This window comes from Xenopus laevis, chromosome 7L (genome assembly GCF_017654675.1).
Source record: "Xenopus laevis strain J_2021 chromosome 7L, Xenopus_laevis_v10.1, whole genome shotgun sequence".
NCBI classification, from domain to species: Eukaryota; Metazoa; Chordata; class Amphibia; order Anura; family Pipidae; genus Xenopus; species Xenopus laevis.
Genome location: NC_054383.1, coordinates 128,574,592 through 128,599,890, shown reverse-complemented (window position 1 = coordinate 128,599,890; position 25,299 = coordinate 128,574,592). Strand labels below are relative to the sequence as shown.

At 38.3% G+C, this 25,299-nt stretch overlaps 1 protein-coding gene across 1 annotated transcript in view; it reads left to right on the top strand.

The window, feature by feature from the left end:
* Positions 1-24,797, top strand: part of ppp2r1a.L (protein phosphatase 2 regulatory subunit A, alpha L homeolog) — a 28,908-nt gene extending 4,111 nt beyond the window's left edge. The window contains 14 exon segments of the mRNA NM_001086666.1: positions 1,174-1,264; positions 3,708-3,808; positions 5,724-5,956; positions 6,460-6,607; positions 7,593-7,748; positions 11,080-11,194; positions 11,466-11,536; positions 12,479-12,613; positions 16,901-17,074; positions 19,507-19,567; positions 20,478-20,632; positions 21,776-21,918; positions 24,370-24,461; positions 24,552-24,797. Coding sequence (NP_001080135.1) covers positions 1,174-1,264; positions 3,708-3,808; positions 5,724-5,956; positions 6,460-6,607; positions 7,593-7,748; positions 11,080-11,194; positions 11,466-11,536; positions 12,479-12,613; positions 16,901-17,074; positions 19,507-19,567; positions 20,478-20,632; positions 21,776-21,918; positions 24,370-24,461; positions 24,552-24,568 — 1,692 coding nt within the window. The 3' untranslated portion in view covers positions 24,569-24,797.
* The last annotated feature ends 502 nt before the right edge of the window (positions 24,798-25,299 follow it).

Below are 25,299 nucleotides of genomic sequence, written 5' to 3'. Positions count from 1 at the left end.
ATTTTTATAATGTTAATTATAGATAGTGATGAAAGTGTTCTGTACATGCACAGAGTAGAACGGTAACTTTCACTTGATAGGGATATTATATAAGGCATGGTTTCAAATGGTCAATGATGATTTACATTGCATAATATATTGTAATGATTTATTTAAGTAATTAAAGTCTAAGGGTGAGGAAATAACTGAGGGTGCAAATTTGTTCGGCATCTCCTAGTGATTCTAATCACTTACCCCAGTCCCCTAACTGTTGCTCCCCTTTACTGAAAAACCTATCATCCAGGATAAAATTCTAGTGAGTGAGGTGATGCCATCTTGTTTATTTTCCTATGAGCAGTAAAGTCAAATCAGAACTTAGAGTAATGAAGCTGAACATGCGCACAGCCTGTGGCTGCAGTAAACGTCCATAGAAGGGAATGAAGGTGGTGAGTTTTTTTCTCTGTTATCACCCCAAATGTGCAAGATTTAGGCAATTCTCAAGGTGCAACAGGCTGATGAGGGAGCCATTGTGTATGCTGAAGTGTTGAGAAGTCTGTTCTGAGTGCCGTATATACTCGAGTATAAGCAGAGTTTTTCAGCCCCCATAATATGCTGAAAAACACTACCTCGGCTTATACTCGAGTCAAGCACAAAAACGGTCGCCGGCGTCTAAGAATAGTCGCCGGCGCCCAAGAATAGTCTCCAAGAATATTCGCCGGCGTCCAAGAATGGTCGCCAGCATCCAAAAACAAGACGCCGGCACCTCCAATGGGAGCAGAAACCCTCAATTTTTTGATTGAAACTTACCAGAAGCTGCTGCATTTCTCACCCTAGGCTTATACTCGAGTCAATAAGCTTTCCCAGTTTTTGGAGGTAAAATTAGGTACCTCGGCTTATACTCGGGAAGGCTTATACTCGAGTATATACGGTATATATGAATAATCCCAATACTGGAGCAGTTATGATTACAGAGAAGCTGTTTCTTTCCATAAACCGGCAGAATTGTGATAGACTGCCCATCTCTGTTCTCCTAAATGTGTGGTTAGTTAAAATGTGTTGTAGTTCCTCTCTAACATGCCAATAATAGACGTTGTTGTGACCGCAATGTTGCTTTTCCTTACTAATACATATGAAATATTAGTCAGAATTTTGGAGTCTTTCATGCGGACTAAAAATTCTGTTTTTCTTTTTCAGCTTCGCCTTAACAGCATTAAAAAGCTTTCAACTATTGCATTGGCCCTGGGGGTAGAGAGAACACGCAGTGAGCTGCTTCCGTTCCTCACAGGTAAGTCGTAGACTGAGCGTTTATCGGCCTGAATAGAAAAGCCTGTTCCACAAAGTAAGAGAACAGCTGTGATATGAAATAAGAAATACTTCTGCTTTATTAAAGAGGAGCTATTGGGAAAAATAAAAATGTAATATAAGCTTCAGCATAATGAAATATGAAACTTTGTAAATACAATCAATTAAATATTCTGCATCATTTGTGAAATAATCAAGTTTATCTTCACTATTCCTCTCTCAGCATCTGTTTCTCTTCATTCTCTCTTCATGCAGCAGTTGGGTGTCAGATATTCATTGACAGTTAGAGCCAATATATCTTATAGGTGGGGTTTACTTTCCTAGCAGATGAATTAGGTTTTCATTTTTTATTATTTATGTTTTTTTAGTTATTTAGCTTTTTATTCATCAGCTCTCCAGTTTGCAGTCTGGTTGCTAGGATGCAAATTCCCCTAGCAACCATGCATTGATTTGAATAGGAGACTAGAATATGAATAGGAGAGTCGTGAATAGCAAGATTGTTAAAAAAAACTAACAATAACAATACATTTGTTGCCTTGCAGGGGATTTATTTTTCAGAAGGGATCAGTGACCCCCATTTGAAAGCTGGAGAGAGTCAGAAGAAGGCAAATCATTTACAAACAATAAAAAAATAAATAATGAAGGGCAATTGAAAAGTTGCTTAGAATTAGCCATTCTATAGCATACTAAAAGTTAACTTAAAGGTGACAAACTAGAACACTTAGGGGGGAATTCACAAAAGTGGAGAGAGCCCATCATTGGAGTCAAAGTGGTTGTAAACCGGAGTAAAATACTTTTTCCATGTTCACAAACAGAAATCCGCCTCAATTCCGACTCACCCGCCGCTTTTCATATCTTAGTGAAAGAAAAGCAGTTTACAGACACTTTTATGAATATGTCTTTCAAACGACATAAAAATGGTGCAAAAACGACATTTTAAATGACATTTCAAATGACATTTCTCCCTACATTTTAAAAATGGAGTTAAGCTCATAACTATTCTAATATTATCTGCTCTGCTTTGGTTCTCTCAATTTTTATTTCAAACCTTGTAGGTGCCCCATTGGGGAATTATTATCATATTAATAGGGATTTTATAGTAGGGACACAAGTTTCTGTCTAACCCTATAGGTGTAAAATCCTGGATTAAACAAAAAAAGTGCATTTTATACAATTTGATATGTTAAATGTTTTTAACTCACACTTGCATTATTTTCTAGTTTTATCTTAACGAATAAGGCAATATTAGCAATTTGAGTGAATATATTATATAAATCTAAAGGAAAAGGCAATTTTTTTTATTTGTACTTAGACAGTTGACTTAAAGTGGATCTGTCCCCCAGACACAAACATCTGTATAATAAAAGTCCTTTTCAAATTAAACATGAAACCCAATTTCTATATTTTATTAAAGGATTCATATCTGTTGTAAGCTTGTTTAAAAATCTCAGCTGTCAATCAAATATTGCCTGCCACTCCTCTATGCCTTAAGCATAGAGGCAGGGCAGACAATTAGTTTCACTTTCCATTCAGCACTTCCTAGATGTCACTGCTCTCCCCACATTCCCCCATTCTCTTCACCATTTAATTGTGTAGCCAGGGCATGGGGATGGACATCAGGTCCCCCATTCTGGTGCACAAACAAGATTCTGAGATGATACAAGACTTGTCTTAATAACAGTGTCCACAAAATGGCTCCTGCCTGCTTGTTATAATTATGAATCCCCAGACTGAAGGAAACAAGATACAAATAATTTATACAGTGTAATTAAAGTTCATTTTACTTTACTAATCCAATAAAATAGGATTTTGAATATTATTTTTTGGTGACGGGTCCCCTTTAAGACAATAAAACATATTTCTGATACAAATCCCTATATTATGCAAAATAGCATTTCTTGTAGTTAGACCCTTGTATCTAGTTACAGAAGTGGAATTACACAAACATGTAGGCCGATTTAGAAAGCCCAGGTTATCCTGAAAAAAATGATGTATAATTTTCCTAGGTAAAATAAACCCCCTCCTCCAGAAATTCCATTTTGATGGCTGACTAACAGGTGTAGTAAGAGCTAAAGACAAATTCAGAAAAAAATTGTTAAAATGTTGTGCAAAAGACAAAATCTGAAAAATGTCTGTTTGAAAGACAAATTTACAAAAGTGGAGATAGAGGTTTGTGACATTTTAATCTCCACTTTTATTTTGTCTCAATATCATCACTTTTGTGTCTTGGAGTCAATGACCCCCAACGGAGCTATAAAGCAACTGAAAAATGTCTTTATTTATGGTGTACTGTCTGAAAACAACTGAGCTTAAAAAAAGTGTTGTGTAGCTGAAGAACCCCCAGAAGAGCACTCTGAGCAATTTTGTATTACGTTATGCGGGTGGGTATATATTTTCATTAAGCTTTATTATGTTTCATACCCTAGACACCATATATGATGAGGATGAAGTACTTCTTGCTTTGGCTGAGCAGCTGGGGACCTTTACTACATTGGTGGGGGGACCAGAATTTGCACACTGTTTGCTGGTGAGTATTTATTAGATTCAAGTACAGTTAGACTTTGCCCAGTTAGCAGTATACGGTTTAAAGGAGAAGGAAACCGAGTCGGCGCAAAAACCCTCCCCCCCCCCTCCCCTGTGTTGCTTCCCCTCCCTCCTCCCCCCTGGCCTACCTGTCCCGCTGGGCAAATGCCCCTAACTTGTTACTTACCCTTCTGCGCAGGTCCAGTCTACGGAGTTCACCAACGCCATCTTCTTCCAAGGGATCTTCTTCCTGCTTTGACCGGCGCATGCTTAGTAGGAGCATTTCGCCAGTATGGATCTACTGCGCGAAGTGAAATCGGAAAACTTTGTGACTTTTGGCACATGCGCTGTAGATCCGTACCGGCGAAATGCTCCTACTGTGCATGCGCCAAAACGCCGGTCAAAGCAGGAAGAAGATGGCGTCGGTGAACTCCGTAGACCTGCGCAGAAGGGTAAGTAACAAGTTAGGGGCATTTGCCCAGCGGGACAGGGGGAGGAGTGAGGGGAAGCAACACAGGGGAGGGGGGAGGGTTTTTGCGCCGACTGGGTTTCCTTCTCCTTTAAAGCAGTAGTTCACCTTCAGAAAAGTTATTGGTTTCAAACATTTTAGCACCTATAATTATATATTCAGTAATTTAAAGGGGTGCAAAGTCAAAATATAATATTGCAAATACCTCTTCTCCACCTTAAAGGAGAACTAAAGCCTAACTAAAGAAGTAGGTATAAATGTTGTACATTATGTTTTGTGCTTCTGTACCAGCCCAAGGCAACCACAGCCCTTTAGCAGTAAAGATCTGTGTCTCCAGAGATGCCCCAGTAGCTCCCCATCTTCTTTTCTGCTGATTCACTGCACATGCTCTGTGCTGCTGTCACTTACTGAGCTTAGGGACCCACTCACAATATACAGTACACATAGAATAGAAATGTCACAATATAAGGCTGATTAGTAATTAATACAGATAATTACTACATGGCAGCACAGAAACCAGTGCAATTAGCATCAGAATTGAATAATCAGCCCTGTAGCATCAGCTTATATTACAGACCAACCTCATTTTCTGCTGGATAATTAGTGACTAGCCCTAAGCTTCTCAACAGCCAATCAGAGCCCACTGAGCATGTGAGTGTCACAGACACTTTCCAAGATGGTGACCCCCTGTGACAAGTTTGAAGTCCTGGATCATTGCTGCTATTGACAAGCTCAAACTTTAGCCTCGTGCAATAAGTTCACTATATAAAATATGGTATTCTTAGCCCTATTCATTTTTAGGGGTTTAGTTTTCTTTTAAAAGAAGCATCTTTGCAATACAGAATAATAGAAGATATATATGCAGTACTATTTTTGACTTTACATCCCCTTTAAAGGGATACTGTCATGGGAAAAAAAAGTTCTAATGCTAACGGACTCCTGCTGCACAAATATGGCAGCCCCCTCATACAGGAGCATGGGGCATCAGACAGGTAATGAAAAAGCATTGTGCAAATACTTTATCGCAAAGTTATAAGTAACTTTTAAAGGCAATATTATTATTTCTGGTGTCTGTATCTCTTTAAGTCTACTAGAAAATCATATAAACATTAAATAAACCCAATAGGCTGGTTTTGCTTCCAATAAGGATTAATTATATATTAGTTGGGATCAAGTACAAGTGAATGTTTTATCATTACAGAGAAAAAGGAAATCATTTTTAAAAATATAGATTAGTTGATTATAATGGAGTCTATGGGAGACAAACTTTCTGTAATTTGGAGCTTTCTGGATAATGGGTTTCTGGATAACAGATTCCATACCTGTATAGTAAACTCTTGGTTTTAGCTGTAGCTTTAAGAATAAGCAAATAAGTTTTGACGAAAGTTTCCCTGTAACTTCCCTGCAAATTATCTGTGATTGTATAACCATCTCTCATTTGCCTTGAAAGCCTCCCTTGGAGAGTCTGGCAACAGTTGAGGAGACGGTGGTAAGAGACAGAGCCGTGGAATCTCTCCGTGCCATTTCTCATGAGCATTCACCGTCTGACCTTGAAGCTCATTTTGTGCCACTGGTGAAGCGACTGGCTAGTGGAGACTGGTTCACCTCCCGCACATCTGCTTGTGGCCTCTTCAGCGTTTGCTACCCACGTGTCTCCAGCACAGTAAAGGCCGAACTTAGACAGTGAGTGTGGCCTCAATAAATATTGTGCAGTTATCCAATTACCAGTATAGAGAGAGAGATCCATTTATTAAAGTCAGAATTTATCTCAATATTTTCTGGAAAAAAAACTCAGACCAAATCCGCACGGGTTTTTTCGCCTTATTTATTAATACACTTTCAGAAAAATTGGTTTGCTGGGAAAAACCCGAAAAAAACGTGAAAAATACGAATCTTCGGATTTTTGCAGGAAACCCAGCGCAGATTAAAATATCTTTGGGACTTCTTCCATTTAACTTATATGCAACCTCGGCAGGTCTGACGTGCCAGATTTTCAGAATCTGACTTTTTCCATTTCTTATGGGTATGATAAATCCCAAAAAAATTGTGTTTTTCCCCCCCACTAAAAATTCGGACTTCATACCAAAAAAAAAAACAACGTAATTTTTGGGGTTTTTGGCATTCGGAGTATAGTAAATAACCCCCATAGTGTATATTTATAATACATACTTTCTTTTGCTATACAGGCATTTCCGGAACTTGTGCTCAGACGATACTCCTATGGTGAGACGAGCTGCTGCTTCCAAGCTGGGAGAGTTTGCTAAAGTTTTGGAGTTAGAAAATGTGAAAAGTGAAATAATACCCATGTTTTCCAACCTAGCATCTGATGAGCAGGTAAATCGATTGCAGCCCAAAACACCTTTATTCTCTCAGAATGTCTTCAATTAATAATTTATACCTCTGTGTATATTGTATTATACTTTGTTATACAATATCTGTGTAAGCTTATTTGTGTCTTTTAACCAATCACAGCAATGAAAATGTATATTTGGAAAAAAAAAAATGCCTTTACTGCGTGTATGTATATTTGTCTATATTTTTATGGAAAAAATCATGATGCCCAACATTTCTGGGAACCTTTCTCAAGGTGAAACTTTACATACATAAATGCCCCCCCCCATGGTAAATTGGGGCCAAATGGCATCATCAGTGCATTATTTAACCGTAGGTTCTTTTCAGTAAACATATTGATTATTCACTTTAGATGTAGATATCCCATTTTACCACAAGGTGTCACTAGATTATTCCAAACGTAATCAGTTCATGAGCTTGTACATTTAGGATAAGTTCACACTGGGCGTTTTGGGAGATTTGGTCGCCTGGCGAATAATCGCCTCGTCTTTGCGGCGACGAATCTCCCCAAATGCCTTCCCTGACTCTGCGCCGGCTTAAAATGAAAAAACGCTGGCGCAAATCACACGCGGCGGGTTTTCCAAAGTTGCCTCACGAGGAAACTTCGGGCGACTTCGGAAAACGAATGTGATTAGCGCCGACGTTTTTTTCATTTTAGCCTGCGCAGAGTGAGGGAAGGTGTTTGTCACCGCAAAAACGAGAAGATTAGTCGCCAGGCGACCAAATCTCCCCAAAATGTTCTGTGTGGCCTGACCCATAAAACGTACAGATTACTTGCAAATTAAAATGATACTTTGTTTCCATATTTATTTCAATTACTTAAAAAAAAAAAACAACCTATTTCTAACTCAATACCCAGGTGCGCGTTCCCAATATTTATGAAATGCACTATTATTTTTCCCTTTTTTATTGCACATATACAATTCTTCAAAAATATACTTATAATATAAATGCTGGCATCTCCTAGGATTCAGTGCGCTTGCTAGCAGTGGAAGCCTGCGTGAACATTGCTCAACTTCTACCCCAGGAAGAGCTGGAACCCCTGGTTATGCCCACACTCCGCCAGGCAGCTGAGGATAAATCTTGGAGAGTGCGGTATATGGTGGCAGACAAGTTCACAGAGGTAAAACTTTAATAAAAATTATAATAGTAATTCTGTTCCTTTTTTTTTCGTTTTTTTTCTTTTAAATATGTAAATGGTTTCATATAATTATACATACATTAGGGGGCAAATTTATTAAAGGTTGAGTTTTGTTTTCCATGAAAAATTCGAGTTTTCGAGGGTATGTTTGAATCAAAAATCATTTTTTTGGGGGGGGGGGGTTAAAAAAAACTTACAATTTTCAAGATATATATACCCTTACACTGGAAATAGCTACATTCTGAAAATACACAATCTAAAACCTGTCGAGGTCATGTAGAAGTCAATGGCAGAGGTCCCTTGAACCTTCATGATGTTTGAATTTTTTTCAGAGGGTTTCGATCAAAAGCTTGAGTTTTCAGGTTGTTAACCCTGGACTCGCGGAAATAAATCATTCAAGTTGTGAGTTTAAGGAAAGCTATACCCCCGAACAATGTAGGTCTCTATAAAAATATATTGCATAAAACAGCTCATATGTAAAACCCCCCTTCATGTAAATAAACCTTAAAGGGATCCTGCCATCAGAAAACATGTTTTTTCCAAAACCCATCAGTTAATAGTGCTACTCCAGCAGAATTCTGCACTGAAATCCATTTCTCAAAAGAGCAAACAGATTTTTTTATATTCAGTTTTGAAATCTGACATGGGGCTAGACATTTTGTCAATTTCCCAGCTGCCCCTGGTCATGTGACTTGTGCCTGCACTTTAGGAGAGAAATGCTTTCTGGCAGGCTGCTGTTTTTCCTTCTCAATGTTACTGAATGTGTCTCAGTGGGACATGGGTTTTTACTATTGAGTGTTGTTCTTAGATCTACCAGGCAGCTGTTATCTTGTGTTAGGGAGCTGCTATCTGGTTACCTTCCCATTGTTCTTTTGTTTGGCTGCTGGGGGGGAAAGGGAGGGGGTGATATCACTCTTAGTAATGCTCTGAATCCAGAATTTAGGATTCTGACAAATAACGAGTACACCATAAAAGATGTAAATTGACTAAATTATAAGGGAAAAATTGAGTTGCAAAAAACAAATTGTCCAGCCACTCAGATTTGCCGGAATCCTTCAAGAAAAGTCTGCGATTAGACCAAATCGGAGGTATTCAGTGTATCCCTACTCTTGCTGCACCACATGTTGCTATTGAAGGTGCACTTTTGCAGAGATCAAAAGGGAGCCCGAAAAAATAGAAAGTACATGGCCAGTACGATGATAGTTGATACTAACATGTTCCTAGGTCATTGTGGTAACTACACCAGTACATTACTTTATTTTCAAGCAGTCTGATTTATGTATTAAAGGGGAACTATCCCGAAAATGAAAATTTAATATAAGCTTCCTCATACTGAAGTAAGAAACTTTCTAAATAAAATCAATTAGAAATTCTGCATTGTTTCTGAAATAATCAAGTTTATCTTCACTATTCCTCTCTCAGCATCTGTTAATCTTCATTCTCTCTTCATGCAGCAGTTGGGTGTCAGATATTCATTGACAGTTAGATCCAATATATCTTATAGAGGGGCTCCATTCCTAGCAGATGAATTAGAGCTCACTCAAATAACTGATTCCAGTACGAACAAAATCAAAAAACAAAATAACTGCCTTTTGCAAAAATCTGCATGTAGAGAGACATGGTGTCTGGTGATTTTAATAGAGTGAGCTCTAATACATCTTATAGGCAAAAGGAGCCCCCCCTCATAAGATATATTGGATCATTGATGTGGCACCCAACTCCTCAATGAAGACAGAATGATGAGAAACAGATGATGAGAGAGGAATAGTGAAGATAAACTTGATTATTTCAGAAACATTACAGAATTTTTAATCGATTGCATTCAGAAAGTTTCTTATTTCAGTATGCTGAAGCCAATATTAAATTTTAATTTAATAGTTCCCCTTTAAATGTAATAGTTCCCCTTTAAAGTGTTCAGTAGCCGTTGCTGAAATTTGGTCTGTGGGATACATGTAGCACTGATATAGAAGCCTCTAAGCTATTCTTGAACATGGCCACCATATGAATTATGAGGTAGAATTTGGTACGATATTACACACGATGTTGAGCACGTTGTCACTTTAAATTACACATATGATGGGTCTGTATTATAGCATATTATTAATTGTAGACTATTTTTAAATCCACTTAAGTGCATGGTTATTAGATATATCATGTGATAAGAAATGATAGGGAAACGTCACATGACTCTGTGTATATATCTTTAATATTGGTCATATGATTTTTAACTGCACATTGTTTGTGATTTAATATTGCACTATAGCACCTTTTTGAGCCATATAAGACATATGTTTATGAAATATATCGAACGATATTGTCCAGGATCCGTTGATTTTCTGGGTCGCTACATTAAGGTATCTGTTGGGCTGATGTAAACAATAGCGCTATATGCGGCAGGTGTTGCCTAGTAACGAGATAAACAGATACACATGCTTCCTGTTTGAATGCGGGCTGTATCAATGAGAATATAGCGCCGCGTCACCAAGTCAGACGATATGTCGGCGGAAGTGACGTAGGCGGAAGTGAAGTCACATACCCGGAAGTGTAGGACGCGCATTAACGAAGCGCCCAGATAGTAATTGATTAGGGTATATATACCTCCATTAAACCTGGTAAACATCAGAATCCCCTTGACAAAGGCCTTGGTGCCGAAACGTTGGGGCCATTCTTATTTTCCTGGTAGGTGTATCCGCTCCTTGCTTGTTCCTTGTTTGCTATGTATTACTAATGAGTGGTTTTTTAACATTGTATAAATTTTGCCTTGTATGGTGTTATCTATGCAAAATGCTTTTTTCTGTATAAAAGTAAAGTAAAAACTATTTTTTCAAACCACTCTCTTTCTAAATTGTATTTTTGTGTTGAGTGTGCGAACATACAGACATTTAATATTGATACAGGTTACCTGCAGTAGGGGTAACATTTGTTTCTGCACCTCTTATCACTTTTTGAAAATTTTGGTGTGCCCTCCATCCATTATTAATACTGTAAGAGGTTTACCCCAGGTTTCAGAGGTAATTTCTTATTCAGAAAATGCTACGCAAAGAATGAGGTCAACCTATTAACTGGGACAAATGTGCTGTACCAAACAAATGTTCCTGGAAGTTTGCAGTTTTATCTCCAGAAAAAGATTGGGGCATCTGTTTTTATTTCCCTGAGACATAGATATTTTGTGTGTTTTATCTTATATTTAATCAGGTCCCTTGATGTCACACGGTAAAAAAAAAGGAGTCCATCTAGTGGAGTGTCTCTGCTTTCTTCATAAATTTATAGTGCATCCAGTGCTAATATTTCTTACTTATTTTCTTACTTTTAGCTTCAGAATGCTGTTGGACCTGAAATCACCAAAACAGACTTGGTTCCTGCCTTCCAAAATCTGATGAAAGACTGTGAAGCCGAAGTACGAGCTGCTTCTTCCCATAAAGTTAAAGGTCAGAAGTCAAGTACAGTTCTGAGAATTGAGTTTTTTAGTGAGCGTTGTAGCCATATTTATATATAGGTATCGGATCTGTTATCCAGAATGTTCAGGACTAGGGGTTTTCTTGATAATGGATCAGACTTTCTTTTAGGTTTTTTTCCCTGTCAAGAATTTGCACTCTGATCAGTCTTTATAGTAGACAACGCCTTGAAATTGAGGAGAACTTGCAGAAACGATGAAACATTTTTTTTTTACTTATATCTTCTGATTATGCCCTATTTTAGAGTTCTGTGAGAACCTGTCTGCTGACTGCCGTGAGAATGTAATAATGACACAGATTCTGCCTTGTGTCAAGGTATGTTCCATTCCATCACTCTTCATATAGATTTTGTATCGTGGACAACGTTTGCTGCTGTCTGCCCTTAGTTTCCACAGAATTATTGTATTTGCAACAGTGAAAGCAAATGTTAAAGGGGTTGTTCACCTTTGAGTTAACTTTTAGTATGATGTAGAGAGGGATATTCTGAGACGATTTGCAATTGGTTTCATTTTTTATTATTTGTGTTTTTTGATTTATTTAGCTTTTTATTCGGCAGCTGTCCAGTTTGCAGTTTCAGCAGTCTGGTTGCTAGGGTCCAAATTATCCTAGCAACCTTGCAATAAATTTAATAAGAGACTGGAATATGAATAGGAGAGGGCCTCTGTAGAAAGACGAGTAAGAAAAAGTAGCAATAACAATAAATGTGTAGCTTTACAGAGCATTAGGTTTTTTTTATATGGGGTCATTGACTTGCATTTTAAAGCTGGAAAGAATCAGAAGAAAAAGGCAAATAATTCAAAAACTATAAAATAATAAATAGTGAATGTCAATTTAAAAGCTGCTTAGAACTGGCCATTCTACAACATACTAAAAATTTACTTAAAGGTAAACCACCCCTTTAAGGGTAAAAAATGGAGTATTGAATTAACTGTGAAGTTTCTTAAACCAACGAATCAGCATTTAAATTTCAACAGTTACAAAACAAAGCAAAGATCTGATTGGTCGCTATGAGCAACATCACCGATAATGTTTCACTCCACTTTTTGTACAGCATGATAAATATACCCCTTAATTGTTTGCTATGTTAATATTTTCTCCTGTAAAAATCACAATACTGTTTGTATCGTAATTCTTGTAGAATCTCCAGTGCCACTTCTGACTAATCTGTTTTATAAACATAAATTATGTTTTTGGATGACAATTTGGAGTTGCAAATGGATGAAATTAATATTGTTGGGTTTGTTCTTTTACCATTAGGAACTTGTCTCGGATGCCAATCAACATGTGAAATCTGCCCTGGCCTCAGTCATTATGGGCCTTTCTCCTATACTGGGCAAAGACAACACCATTGAGCATCTCCTTCCACTATTCCTTGCACAGCTGAAAGATGAGGTTGGTATATTTTGTGATTGATGCTTTTGACTTTACTAGAAGGACACACGTTTTTTTTTTGTTACTTAAAATTTTTATTATTTTTCACACAAAAGTACAAAGCATGACATATCCACGAATCATCCATTTAGGACACACGTTTTGTCTTTGTTCATCCAGCATAAACTATTGAATTCAAAAAATATCCTAATATATATATATATATATATATATATATATATATATATATATATATATATATATATATATATATATATATATATATATATATAATCCGAATAAAAATGGATACAAATGCAGGGTGGCAGCACTCCAAGTAAACATGCACCTTTTTGCCTTATGCAGTGTTAAGGCCTATGGAAATTTGCCAGGTGGCTGCAAGAATTTCATTCTGATTTCCTAAATGTAGTCATTCCAAGTGTTGCCAAAATCTTAGTCCCGTTGGCAGTGCATTTATATTATTTACTACACCCTCTAACGAGACATATTTCCACAATAAACGGCGGGAATAACTGCCGGCACAAGACTTGTTCAGCTTAGTATTTTGACATAATGTCCTTGGAAAGGTAATTTAGCAACTGCTTTATGAACTGCAGAAAAACTTTAATCATCATCTTCCCAAAGATCTGTCTCTAGTAATCCCTTCCAGCCTGATATTTGTAATTTCCCAGTTAGTATTGCCTAAGTTTCCTACATTTATTTCTATTTAGATTTGTGCCTTCTGGATGATAGCTATGTGATGTCATCTTATAAATATCCATCTTTGTTTATTGTGAGAAATATTTCAATGTGTGAAGTTTTTCAAACTAAGTACAACTCTGCTTTGTACTAAGCACAATTAGTACACGGATCTGGTAAACATTGTATTTTAAAGGGGAACTATTGTGAAAATGAAAATTTAATATAAGCTTCATCATACAAAAATAAGAAACTTTCTAAATATAATCAATTAAAAAATTGGTAGGGTTTGAAGTAATCAAGTTTATCTTCACTATCCCTGTCTCGGCATTCTGTCTTCATTCAAGAGTTGGGTGTCAGATATTCATTGACAGTTAGATCCAATATGTCTTATAGGGGGGCTCCTTTTGCCTAGAAGATGTATTAGAGCTCACTCTATTAAAAGCACCAGACATTGTGTCTCTCTACATGCAGGATTTGTGCAAAAGGCAGTTATTTTGTTAGATTTTGTTTGTACTGTAATCAGTTATTTGAGTGAACTCTAATTCATCTGCTAGGAAAGGAGCCCCCCTATAAGATATATTGGATCTAACTGTCAATGAATATCTGACACCCAACTGCTGCATGAAGACAGAATGAAGAGAAACAGATGCTGAGAGAGGGATAGTGAAGATAAACTTGATTATTTCAGAAAGGTTATCAAAGGGTGTTTGCTACATTTACGCAGTTCTCCTGCGTGACAGTTGCTTTTGGGCTGGAAATTCCCTGCCAAATAAATGTCAACTTCCTTGTTGGCCTTGAAGCACACTTAACTCATTTTCTTGGTTTACATTAAAGGAGCAGTAACATCAAAAAATTAAAGTGCTTTAAAGGAATGTGCTGGTGCCCTGCACTGCTACAACAGGTGTGTTTGCTTCAAAAACACTGCTATAGTTTATATAAACAAGCTGCTGTGTAGCCATAGGGCAGCTATTCAATTTACTGGATACACAGTAGATAACAGATAAGTACTACTATAGTTTATATAAACAAGCTGCTGTGTAGCCATGGGGACAGCCATTCAAGCACAGGATACACAGTAGATAACAGATAAGTACTACTATAGTTTATATAAACAAGCTGCTGTGTAGTCATGGGGGCAGCCATTCAAGCACAAGATACACAGTAGATAACAGATAAGTACTACTATAGTTTATATAAACAAGCTGCTGTGTAGCCATGGGGGCAGCCATTCAAGCACAGGATACACAGTAGATAACAGATAAGTACTACTATAGTTTATATAAACAAGCTGCTCTGTAGCCATGGGGGCAGCCATTCAAGCACAGGATACACAGTAGATAACAGATAAGTACTACTATAGTTTATATAAACAAGCTGCTGTGTAGTCATGGGGGCAGCCATTCAAGCACAGGATACACTGTAGATAACAGATACGTACTACTATAGTTTATATAAACAAGCTGCTCTGTAGCCATGGGGGCAGCCATTCAAGCATTCAAGCACGGGATACACAGTAGATAACAGATAAGTACTACTATAGTTTATATAAACAAGGTGCTGTGTAGCCATGGGGGCAGCCATCCAAGCACAGGATACACAGTAGATAACAGATAAGTACTACTATAGTTTATATAACCAAGCTGCTGTGTAGCCATGGGGGCAGCCATTCAAGCACAGGATACACAGTAGATAACAGATCAGTTCTGAAGAATCACATTGTACACTACAGAGCTCATGTGTAATCTACTGTTTAACCTGTGCCTTTTTTCCTTTGTCAGTTTTAAATGGCTGCCCCATTACATTTCTGAAACAAACACAGCAGTTATACGAGTGCAGGGCAACAGTGCATTATGTTAACATTACTTTAAAACAATTTTTAATCAATGTTTTGGTGTTACTGTTAATTTAAATATAGTACACAGTGTCTTGCTTAAGTCCCTTATATCTCTCTTTGTTATGGTTAATGTGATGTGAGTCCTTAGAGCAGTGTCCACTCTTTAGTATGTTATGGTGTATTTTACTTTCGATAAGTGTTCAGCTAGATACAGTTCATCTATATAAGGCAAGGGCAAGCAGGTCATATCCACACTAATAGTAATTTTATGGTATGTCTTATATAGAGTGCTGGAAGTGTATAAGTTGTGCTATTTTAAAGGGCACCAATCATGACTAAAATCATTTAGTAAGTAAATACACTAGGCCAAAGTTCAAGAAATCCGATTTTTAAAACAGAATTGTTTGTACAATGTAAATGATCAGCTCACTATTCCTTCTGCAAGATCTCCCCTATCTCCCCTGCAGTTCTAGCTGAGGCCGCCATCTTGGATTTCACTGGCTCCTCCTACCTATATCTTCCCAGCCAACTGTAGCTCTGAAATCTCGCACATGCTCAGTTCAAATTCCTTGGTTGCTTATCAACCCTTCTAAGCTGTTTTTAAATCAGTCAAACCTCTGTTTTAGCTGCTGTTCTGGAAGTTAAGTTGGCCATAGATGCAAAGAGCCGATCGTTCAAAGCCGACCTGCCACTAACCTTTCCGATCAAATAAAGTAGTAAAAGAACAGATCAGCCGATGTTCTGCCCCTGACAGCAATCGTATGAAAGTTATGTCCGACCAAAGCTGGTGACAGTCTCCCACTGAAGATCGGCAGATCGGCAATACATGCAGAGAAATAATAGGCAGCCGACAGAAATCTTCTAACCTGTCCGATCAACTGAACCGATCGGCATGGCACAAAAGATGTCGGGACACTCCACATGATCCGAAAATCGTATGAATCGAGGATTCGTGCGATCGGATCTTTGCGTCTATGGCCAGCTTAAGTGTGTGCCCTTCATTTGCATAATAACATCACCAGCAGGGGACAAGATAGGGAAATCTCGTGATACTTCTAGTGGAGGAGTTTATTAAAGCTAGGCATTCTGGGTAGAATACTCAAGGCAATGCTACAATCTGAGCATGCTCCTGAAATTTGCATATTATAGTCTCAGTATGGAAAGAACCCATTTGGGATTTTTTTTTTTCAAAAAACTAAATATGTGGTTTGCTTAAATGTTTTTAGGTTGTACTGGTCAGATTGTTCATATGTGTTTGATTTTGGCTGTGATAGGTGCCCTTTAAATGGACTGAATAAAGAGTATTTTTAAAATAAGTGTAAAGTTGCCGTTCAAGATATTCTTTTTTTCTTTTTTTTCCCCCTTGCTCACTACATGTGCATGCTCTCTTCTTCTCTCCCACACACTATCTCTCAGCATGCCAGACCTCCATTCTCTTCTTTCTCTCAGCACCAATCCTTACTTCATCTCCCTGATGCACTGGCCAACAATCTACATCTCCTCCCTTCATCTGGTGTTAATTTATCTCCCTGCACTCGTACCCCATCCCTCTTCATAAGTCTAATGTCCTGCACCAGGTTTTTTTTTTTTTGAAGGTTAATAAAGTGGATGTTTATAAAAATAATTAATCAGTGGTAACAGATGGCCAAGGTAAACTGATGACAATATTTTGCCTTTGAGGACCAGAACAGCCTTACATTTAACAAACTTGGAGTTGATCTATAAATGTACCCCCTTTTTTTTTTTTTTTTTTTTTTTTTTTTTGTTTACAGTGTCCAGAAGTGCGGCTAAATATTATCTCAAACCTGGACTGTGTGAATGAGGTTATTGGGATCAGGCAACTTTCACAGTCGCTTCTTCCTGCCATCGTAGAACTGGCAGAAGATGCCAAGTGGCGTGTGCGACTGGCAATTATCGAGTACATGCCCCTGCTTGCTGGACAACTGGTAAGTGCACCTCTGACTGTCCAAAATATTGAAAAGATAAGATTAAAAAAATGTCTGCACTTTGTATGATTTAGCATTACGTTGTGACCTTTAAGGCATGTCCTCAAAAGCTTTTGCATTTGCCACATTCTAGTGCACTCAGATGTATGAAAGTGGACATGCGCTTTAAATTTAACTTTAAGTTTGATGTATAAAAAATGCATTATGTCACAGTTTAAAAATAGATTTTTGCAGATTTTAAAGGACCAGCAACATCAATTCAAAAATTTGTTTGTATACAACCGAAAAAAAAACACCAAGACTTGTTTAACTTTAAAATCGCAAAATCTTTACCGATACTCTGCTTCCGCTCCTCTTTAGAAAAGGCGACAGGGCGACGATCCATCGTGCGGCGCTCAATATCTCTTCCCTGGCTATCTCCTATAGAAGGCATCGAAATAGAGCGCTGCATGATGGATCGTCACCCTGTCGCCTTTTCTGAAGAGGAGCGAGTTATGTCTTAATAAAGACTTTGCGATTTTAAAGTTAAATATGTCTTGGGGTTTTTATATACAAACACATTTTTAATAAAATTTTTTTGATGTTACTGGTCCTTTAATCAGTCCCAGTTATCCCATTGGATGTGTATTCACTAGGTGGGAAACCAGCACTGGATAAGGTAATAATAGGTCTTCATAGCTTGGGGGTATAAACAGGATAATTTATAGGGTGGCATACAGAAATGCTCATGACTACTAAACAAAAAAGAATATGTTTCAGCCTGTCTTTCTCCAGTTGTCCAGACACACGCGATAACCACCATTAAATACCATAACTGATTGAGCTTTTCAAAAGTACTGTAAATTGTGAATTAACATTTTATATCTGGATACATTTATTATATCTTTTTAAAGAAATTAAATATTCCGTTACAAAGAGTTCATAGTTTCCGTATAAATTCTTCTCCTAGAAGAGTTTTCTGGCAGTAGAAAGGCTTGTAATGGAAAATTGCCAGTTTGTACTATTGCTTAATTCTTCTGCAATATGGAAGTAGACTTATGTCATAGTTATTAATAAAATAACTGGTGAGAAACTGCCTCGCAGTTTGGATGGCCTTAGTAGCAGCGAATTAACCCATTTTGCCTGCATTATTCTGGCTAGCGTAATATTTGAGAATGCAGTAGAACCTCCATTTTAAACAGTTTTCACTGCAAATAATTCTATCCAAAATTTGATTCCTAATCCAAGTGTATTTTTTTTTTTTAGTTGTATTATTGATATATAGGAGCCATCTCAGGTCATTTTGCCTGGTCATGTGATTTCAGAAAGAGCCATCACTTTAGGATGGAACTGCTTTCTGGCAGGCTGTTGTTTCTCCTACTCCAAGGGGCAGATTATCAAAGGTCGAGGTGAATTTTTGAATTCAAAAAATTCGAATTTCGAGCTATTTTTTTGTTTACTTCGACTAGGGAATAGTTCAGATTTGATTCAAATTTGAATATTGAAATCTATCATGTAATGTCTCTTTAAAAATTCGACTTCGCCCATTCCCCATCTAAAACTTGCCAACTGCTGTTTTAGCCTATGGGGGACCTCCTATAACCTATTTGGAGTCAGTTGGTGGACTTTGAAAAAATCAAAGTTTTTTGGGGGTTTTTTTTGAGAAAAACTTTGATTCGTATTCAATCGGATGCGCTATTACTTTGATTCGTATGATTCGAATTCGGCTGAATACGGATCTATTCGGCCGGGTGATGTTGTGATGGCTGATTCTGTTAATGACTAGGAATGGGTGAATTTGACCAGTTTCACCAAAAATTCACCGCTGGCGAAATGTCGGCGATGCCTATTAAAGTCTATGGCAATTTTTTTTTGACGCGTGACGTCATACAAGTCTATGGGCGTCATTTCCGCGGCAAAACAAGGTGAAAAAAATTCGCCTATCACTGTTAATAAACTCTATAGTTAGTATAGATATGGGTTTATATAATTTATGTGAAAGTAGGGAGGGGTGTGTGTATGGATGCTGGGTTTTCATTTGGAGGGGTTGAACTTGATGGTCTTTGTCTTTTTTCAACCCTATTTAACTATGAAGCGTAGAGCACAAGTCACATGACTGGGGGCACCTAGGAAATCCCTATGTCAGATTTCAAAATGAAAAAAATCAGTGGGCTCTTTTGAAGAAAAAAAAAAAAAAAAAGGATTTTAGTGCAGAATTCTGCTGGAGGCATTTTGAAAAAAACAAACAATTTTTTCCCATGACAGTATCCCTTTAAAGCTAATGACAAACAGGTTGTTTTTCACTTCTGGTGTACTTACACCATTCAATCTTCTGCCCCTGTATCACAATTTATCTCTAGATATGAATTACTAATACGCACACATCTCTTATCAAGTTTCACCACTAGAGTGCGCTGCTACTTATGTAGTAATATGATTTTGTTCCTATACAGGGAGTGGAGTTCTTTGATGAAAAGTTGAACTCTCTGTGCATGGCCTGGCTGGTGGATCATGGTAAGGACTTCTCACTCATTATCATCATTTAAAAATGTAGATTCTCTTGAGATGCACTGCACTCTTGTGTACTTATTAGGGATCCAACAAATCCAGGATTCTGCCAAGATTAGGGCTTTTTTCAGCAGGATTTCGCCAAATCCAAGTGCCTGGCAGAAGCGAATCCAAAAATCATGACTTTTCGTCTACACAGCTACACAGGCTACACAGCAACTTGTTTATATAAACTATAATAGTACTTATCTGTTATCTACTGTGTATCCTGTGCCTGAATGGCTGCCCCCATGGCTACACAGCAGCTTGTTTATATAAATTATAGTAGTACTTATCTGTTATCTACTGTGTATCCTGTGCTTGAATGGCTGCCCTTATGGCTACACAGCAGCTTGTTTATATAAACTATAGTAGTACTTATCTGTTATCTACTGTGTATCCTGTGCTTGAATGGCTGCCCCCATGGTTACACAGCAGCTTGTTTATATAAACTATAGTAGTACTTATCTGTTATCTACTGTGTATCCTGTGCTTGAATGGCTGCCCCCATGGCTACACAGCAGCTTGTTTATATAAACTATAGTAGTACTTATCTGTTATCTACTGTGTATCCTGTGCTTGAATGGCTGCCCCCATGACTACACAGCAGCTTGTTTATATAAACTATAGTAGTACTTATCTGTTATCTACTGTGTATCGCAGTAGCTTGCCATCTGGATACTCCCGTAGTAGTTACTTTTAAAATTAGACTTGATCATTTTAAGGAATAACCTTCTCATACAATCTACATTTTATTTTGCGGTCTTGAACAAAAGCAGAGACAAAAGGCCAATAGACTTAAAGAGTACTAAAAAAAAGTCCAACTGTGTAGGTCATTTAAAGGTTAACTTCTCCTTTCGCTTGTTTTTCAATGAAGTGTACGCCATCCGAGAGGCAGCAACGAGCAACCTTAAGAAGCTGGTGGAGAAATTTGGCAAAGACTGGGCTCAGGCCACCATTATCCCCAAGGTCTTGGCAATGTCTAATGATCCCAATTACCTGCATAGGATGACCACACTGTTCTGCATCAATGTAAGTGACTTACAGTACAAGTAGGTTACAATCTTACGTAACCAAGCAGTGGGAGTAGCAGTGGGGGGTGGGGAACGCGAGTAGGTAGGCCAGTGCACGTTGCTGTGTAGATATGCTGCTGGGTAGTAGGCATAAACCTAGCATTTTAGATTGCTAGGTTTACCTGTACCGTACTAAAAATTAACGTAAAGAGATACTGACACCAGAAATTAAACCTTTTTTTACATCTATAATTATGCGATCTATAATTTTGCCATAAAAGTATTTGCAGATGCTTTTACATTACACATCTGTGTTCCTCAATGAGGGGGCTGCCATATTTGAGCTTTGTAGTCTGTTAGCATTACAAACTCTAACTTGCACGTAGAGACAGTCAGGTTGGCAAAACTGTTCGGTTAGGAACTTCAGCGGGGAGGAAACGATAAGGAATATTGGGGATATCACCCAACTGTGAGACTCTGCTTCTGCAGCCAGTGGATTTGCAAGTGAAAGAAGTCAGAGAGCCTGGATTTTCACTGCCCAGTAAATAATAGCTCATAAAGCCTTTGCTTTAACCCAGGATGTTTGATAACCTTTTGTTGTCCTTTAAAGGAAATGTAAAGCTACATTTTCCTACCATGTATATAAGTTGGGCACATCTCACCCACCCAAATCTCATCATTGGCTGTTAGACTGGAGGGTGTTTATTAATCTGAGTTGAGAAGAACTGAGCATGAGCCAACAAGCAAAGGAAATTCCCGAGGGACGGGCAGAGTGGGTTAGAGGAGGAGAAGGAATTCTAAGTGATTACGGGGATGCTGCAGCCTTACTGTTAACCTTTTAACAACCACAGTGGCAGGTATCTAAAGTTTTCAAGGCTCTTCACTGATTACATTTTTGTATGGGAGGGGGTTTATATGTCCTTTAAAACATTTACCAATCAGAGCACCCTAAATCATTGTGTATGTGAGACAAACTGGAAAATACTAGGAATTACTCGGCAGAATTACAGACCCACCTTGTTGTGCTTTGCCATATCCATCATAAAGTTTGTGTGATGTGTGGAAATGAAATTCTTTGGTCCAAGAGTCATTGAGCCAGCTGGATAAATCTGGGGGTGCAGAAGTGTTAGCCAGTAAACCAAATTGTCTGTTTCTCCTGCAGGTGCTCTCAGAGGTTTGTGGACAAGACATCACCACCAAGCACATGCTCCCGACGGTTGTACGGATGGCCGAGGATGCTGTAGCCAATGTGCGCTTTAATGTGGCAAAGTCTCTGCAGAAAATAGGACCCACCTTGGACAACAGGTACAAATGTCACAAGTCACATGACCAGGGGCAGCTGGGAAATTGACAAAATGTCTAGCCCCATGTCAGATTTCAAAATTGAATATAAAAAAATCTGTTTGCTCTTTTGAGAAATGGATTTCAGTTCTGCTGGAGCAGCACTATTAACTGATTCATTTTGAAAAAAACATGTTTTCCGATGACGGTATCCCTTTAAATATATTTAGGGCAGTAGTGTATGAATAAGAATGACTTTGTTAAAATTATTATTAAAGAGCTTTTATGTTGTGTGGGGGCTTAAATGAGAACTAAAGTTAAACTAAAGAAGTAGCTAGAAACGTTGTACATGATGTTTTTTGCTTCTGTACCAGCCCAAGGCAACCACAGCCCTTTAGCAGTAAAGATCTGTGTCTCCAAAGATGCCCCAGTAGCTCCCCATCTTCTTTTCTGCTGATTCACTGCACATGCTCTGTGCTGCTGTCACTTACTGAGCTTAGGGACCCACTCACAATATACAGTACACATAGAATAGAAATGTCACAATATATCATTATTATTATACATACGCGTTGACCATCAAAGAGGTAGGTCTGCCTGAGGGAGCAGGAGGGAATCGGAGCCTTTATCTTTTGAACTGTGGAAAACACTCATCTATAATGCAACATCGCTTCTGATGAAGGATTTTAACAGAATTTCTAAATGTAGAGGGAGGACATTTCATCCCTTTAATTCTGTCAATGCAATGGGTATTTTTCCAACTCAAAAGTAAAAGTTTAATGGGGTTATGTAATTAAAGGCACTAAGTTTGCCCAGGGGCAGTAACCTATAGCAACCAATCAGCAGGTAGAATTTCCTGGTCACATGTTTAAAAGCAAACATCTTATTGGTTGCTACTGGTTACTGCTCCTGGGCAAACTTAGTGCATTATATTACATGTGGGGGTAACTCTGCTACATATGGGCAACTTTTTATCCGTTATTTATTTATTCCCATGAGGTTTTACGTAATTGAGCTTTAAAAATGGCATCTAGTCGTTACCTGGTCAACAAGAAAACAGGATAACTGTATAAATACAGCACAAGCCCTACATCAGCAAACAATAAAATGGACTTTCCTTGGTTTGTAAGTGTCCAGTTCATCTCAGCTGGTAGTTCTTAGAAAAGTCAACTGTCTCCCATATCTATATTTATCATAGTGACAGTACCCTCAACCAAAAGCTGACACTTCCTTTTCAGAAAGGAATTTCTGTCTCTAGATATATCACTCATATTTGCTGGGCCTGGGAGCATATTTATTTAATAAATAAAACTGTTATCTGCGATGTAGAAATTTTCATTCTATGTTTTATTTCTGCTTTACTTTGCCATAAATACAAAGGTTGCACAGGTATGGGAACTACAGTATTAGTCGCCCGGCGACAAATTGCCTCTTTATTAGTCTCCCCGAACTGCCTTCCTGCCGGCTAAAATGGAAATCGCCGCTAGGATGCCATTCAGAGGGATTCGTTTTTCCAAAGTCGCCCAAAGTTTCCTTGTAAGGCAATTTCGGGTCACTTCGGAAAACGAATCGCTCAGAGTGCCGTCCCGCCGGCGATTTAGATTCTAGCCCACGGGAAGTCAGTTTGGGTAGATTTGTCGCCTCGAAGAAGAGGAGATTTGTTGCAGGGCGACTAATCTCCCTGAATCTGCCCGTTTGCCCAGACCCTAAATCTACTAGAGAATCATTTAAATATTAAGTAAAGCCAATAGGCTGCCATTCACCTCCAATAAGGATTAATTATTTCTTAGTTGGGATCAAGAACAAGATACTGTTTTATTATTACAGAGAAAAAGGGAAGTAATTTTTAAAAATTTGGATAAAATGGGAGTGTAAGGGAGATGCCCTTTCTGTAATTCGGAGCTTTCTGGATAACTGCTGTCCGGATATTGGTTCCCATACCTGTACATCGACTTCTATATATTCCATTAGACCAAAGAAGAGAATTTCATTCAACTGATTTTTCCCCAATGCCCCCAATTATTATCACAGTCAAAACAAAACCTCTCCCAATTAGATCGCTTTCAAGTAGGGATGCACCGAATCCACTTTTTTGGATTCAGACGAACCCCCGAATCCTTGGCTGAATTCCAATCGGAATCCTAATTTGCATATGCAAATTAGGGATGGGAGGGGGAAACATTTTTTACTTCTTGGTTTGTGACAAAGGGTCATGCAATTTCCCTCCCTACCCCTAATTTACATATGCAAATTAGGATCCGGATTTGGTTCGGCCGGGCAGAAGGATTCGGTGCATCCCTACTTTCAAGTTAAAAATCTAATGGGAATCTCCAGCTAAAAGCAATTTTAACATAATGAAGGAAGATGTCGTTCTTGAACAGTATACAAATATTAACAATATCTAATGTTATTTAAAGTTATGATGTTTGGAAATTGCCTGCCCCTCCCGCTTATGATTTGTTTGCCGTGTTCCAGCACCCTACAGAACGAAGTCAAACCAGTGCTGGAGAAATTAACGCAAGACCAAGATGTAGATGTGAAGTACTTTGCACAGGAAGCACTTACAGGTTTGTCAGCTTCTACTATAATTCCAGCTCAATATAGATCTTCTATAGAATAAGAAAACAACTCCAATGTCTCTTTTTTCCCCCCCGCAGTGCTGGCTTTGGCATGAGGACAGACATCAACAGACACTCGCCATGAACCTTTTCTATCACCAGAGCAAAGCGTTTCCCTGCACGATTCCTGCTCGTGTTTCTTCTCGTGGCTGCACCAGAAATCCATCTCCTGATCTACTCTTTTCAGTGGTGTCTTGTTTTCCTCTCATCACACAGCCATCTGGATCGCTCCTTTTCTCCCTCTTTACTGCTGAACATTATTATCAATAAATTGTAACTGGCTGTTGCTTTTAACCCCAACATGCTGTTTTTATGTCCCAGGGACATGATTGAGGGGGGGGGCGTCGTAACTTTTGCAGGGCTGCTTTGTTTATACCGTGCAAAAGAACACGGCAGCTTTCTATGTGTGTGGAAACAAGTAATGGATTCATACATGTATTCCTGTATTATGTTCTTATGCCCTTGAGCTGATGTAAGTAAATTGAAATTGCCTCTTGCTATATACGTCAACTTTTAAAGTTTTTATTTTCTGGTTTTTGTTTCTACCCAATAAGAACACCTAAAAATGTCCATATGGTATGTAATGTACCATTGTATGTGGGAAGGTTTCCTTAAGGCCCCTATACACGGGACGATAAAAGCTGCCGACAGACCGAGTCGGCAGCTAATTGACCCGTGTGTGGGGCCATCCGACGGGCTTCCCCGATCGATATCATCACTGAAGCCGCGTTTAGGCAGTACCTCAATCTGACCGCCCATATTGGATCCATCATGATTTGATCGTTGG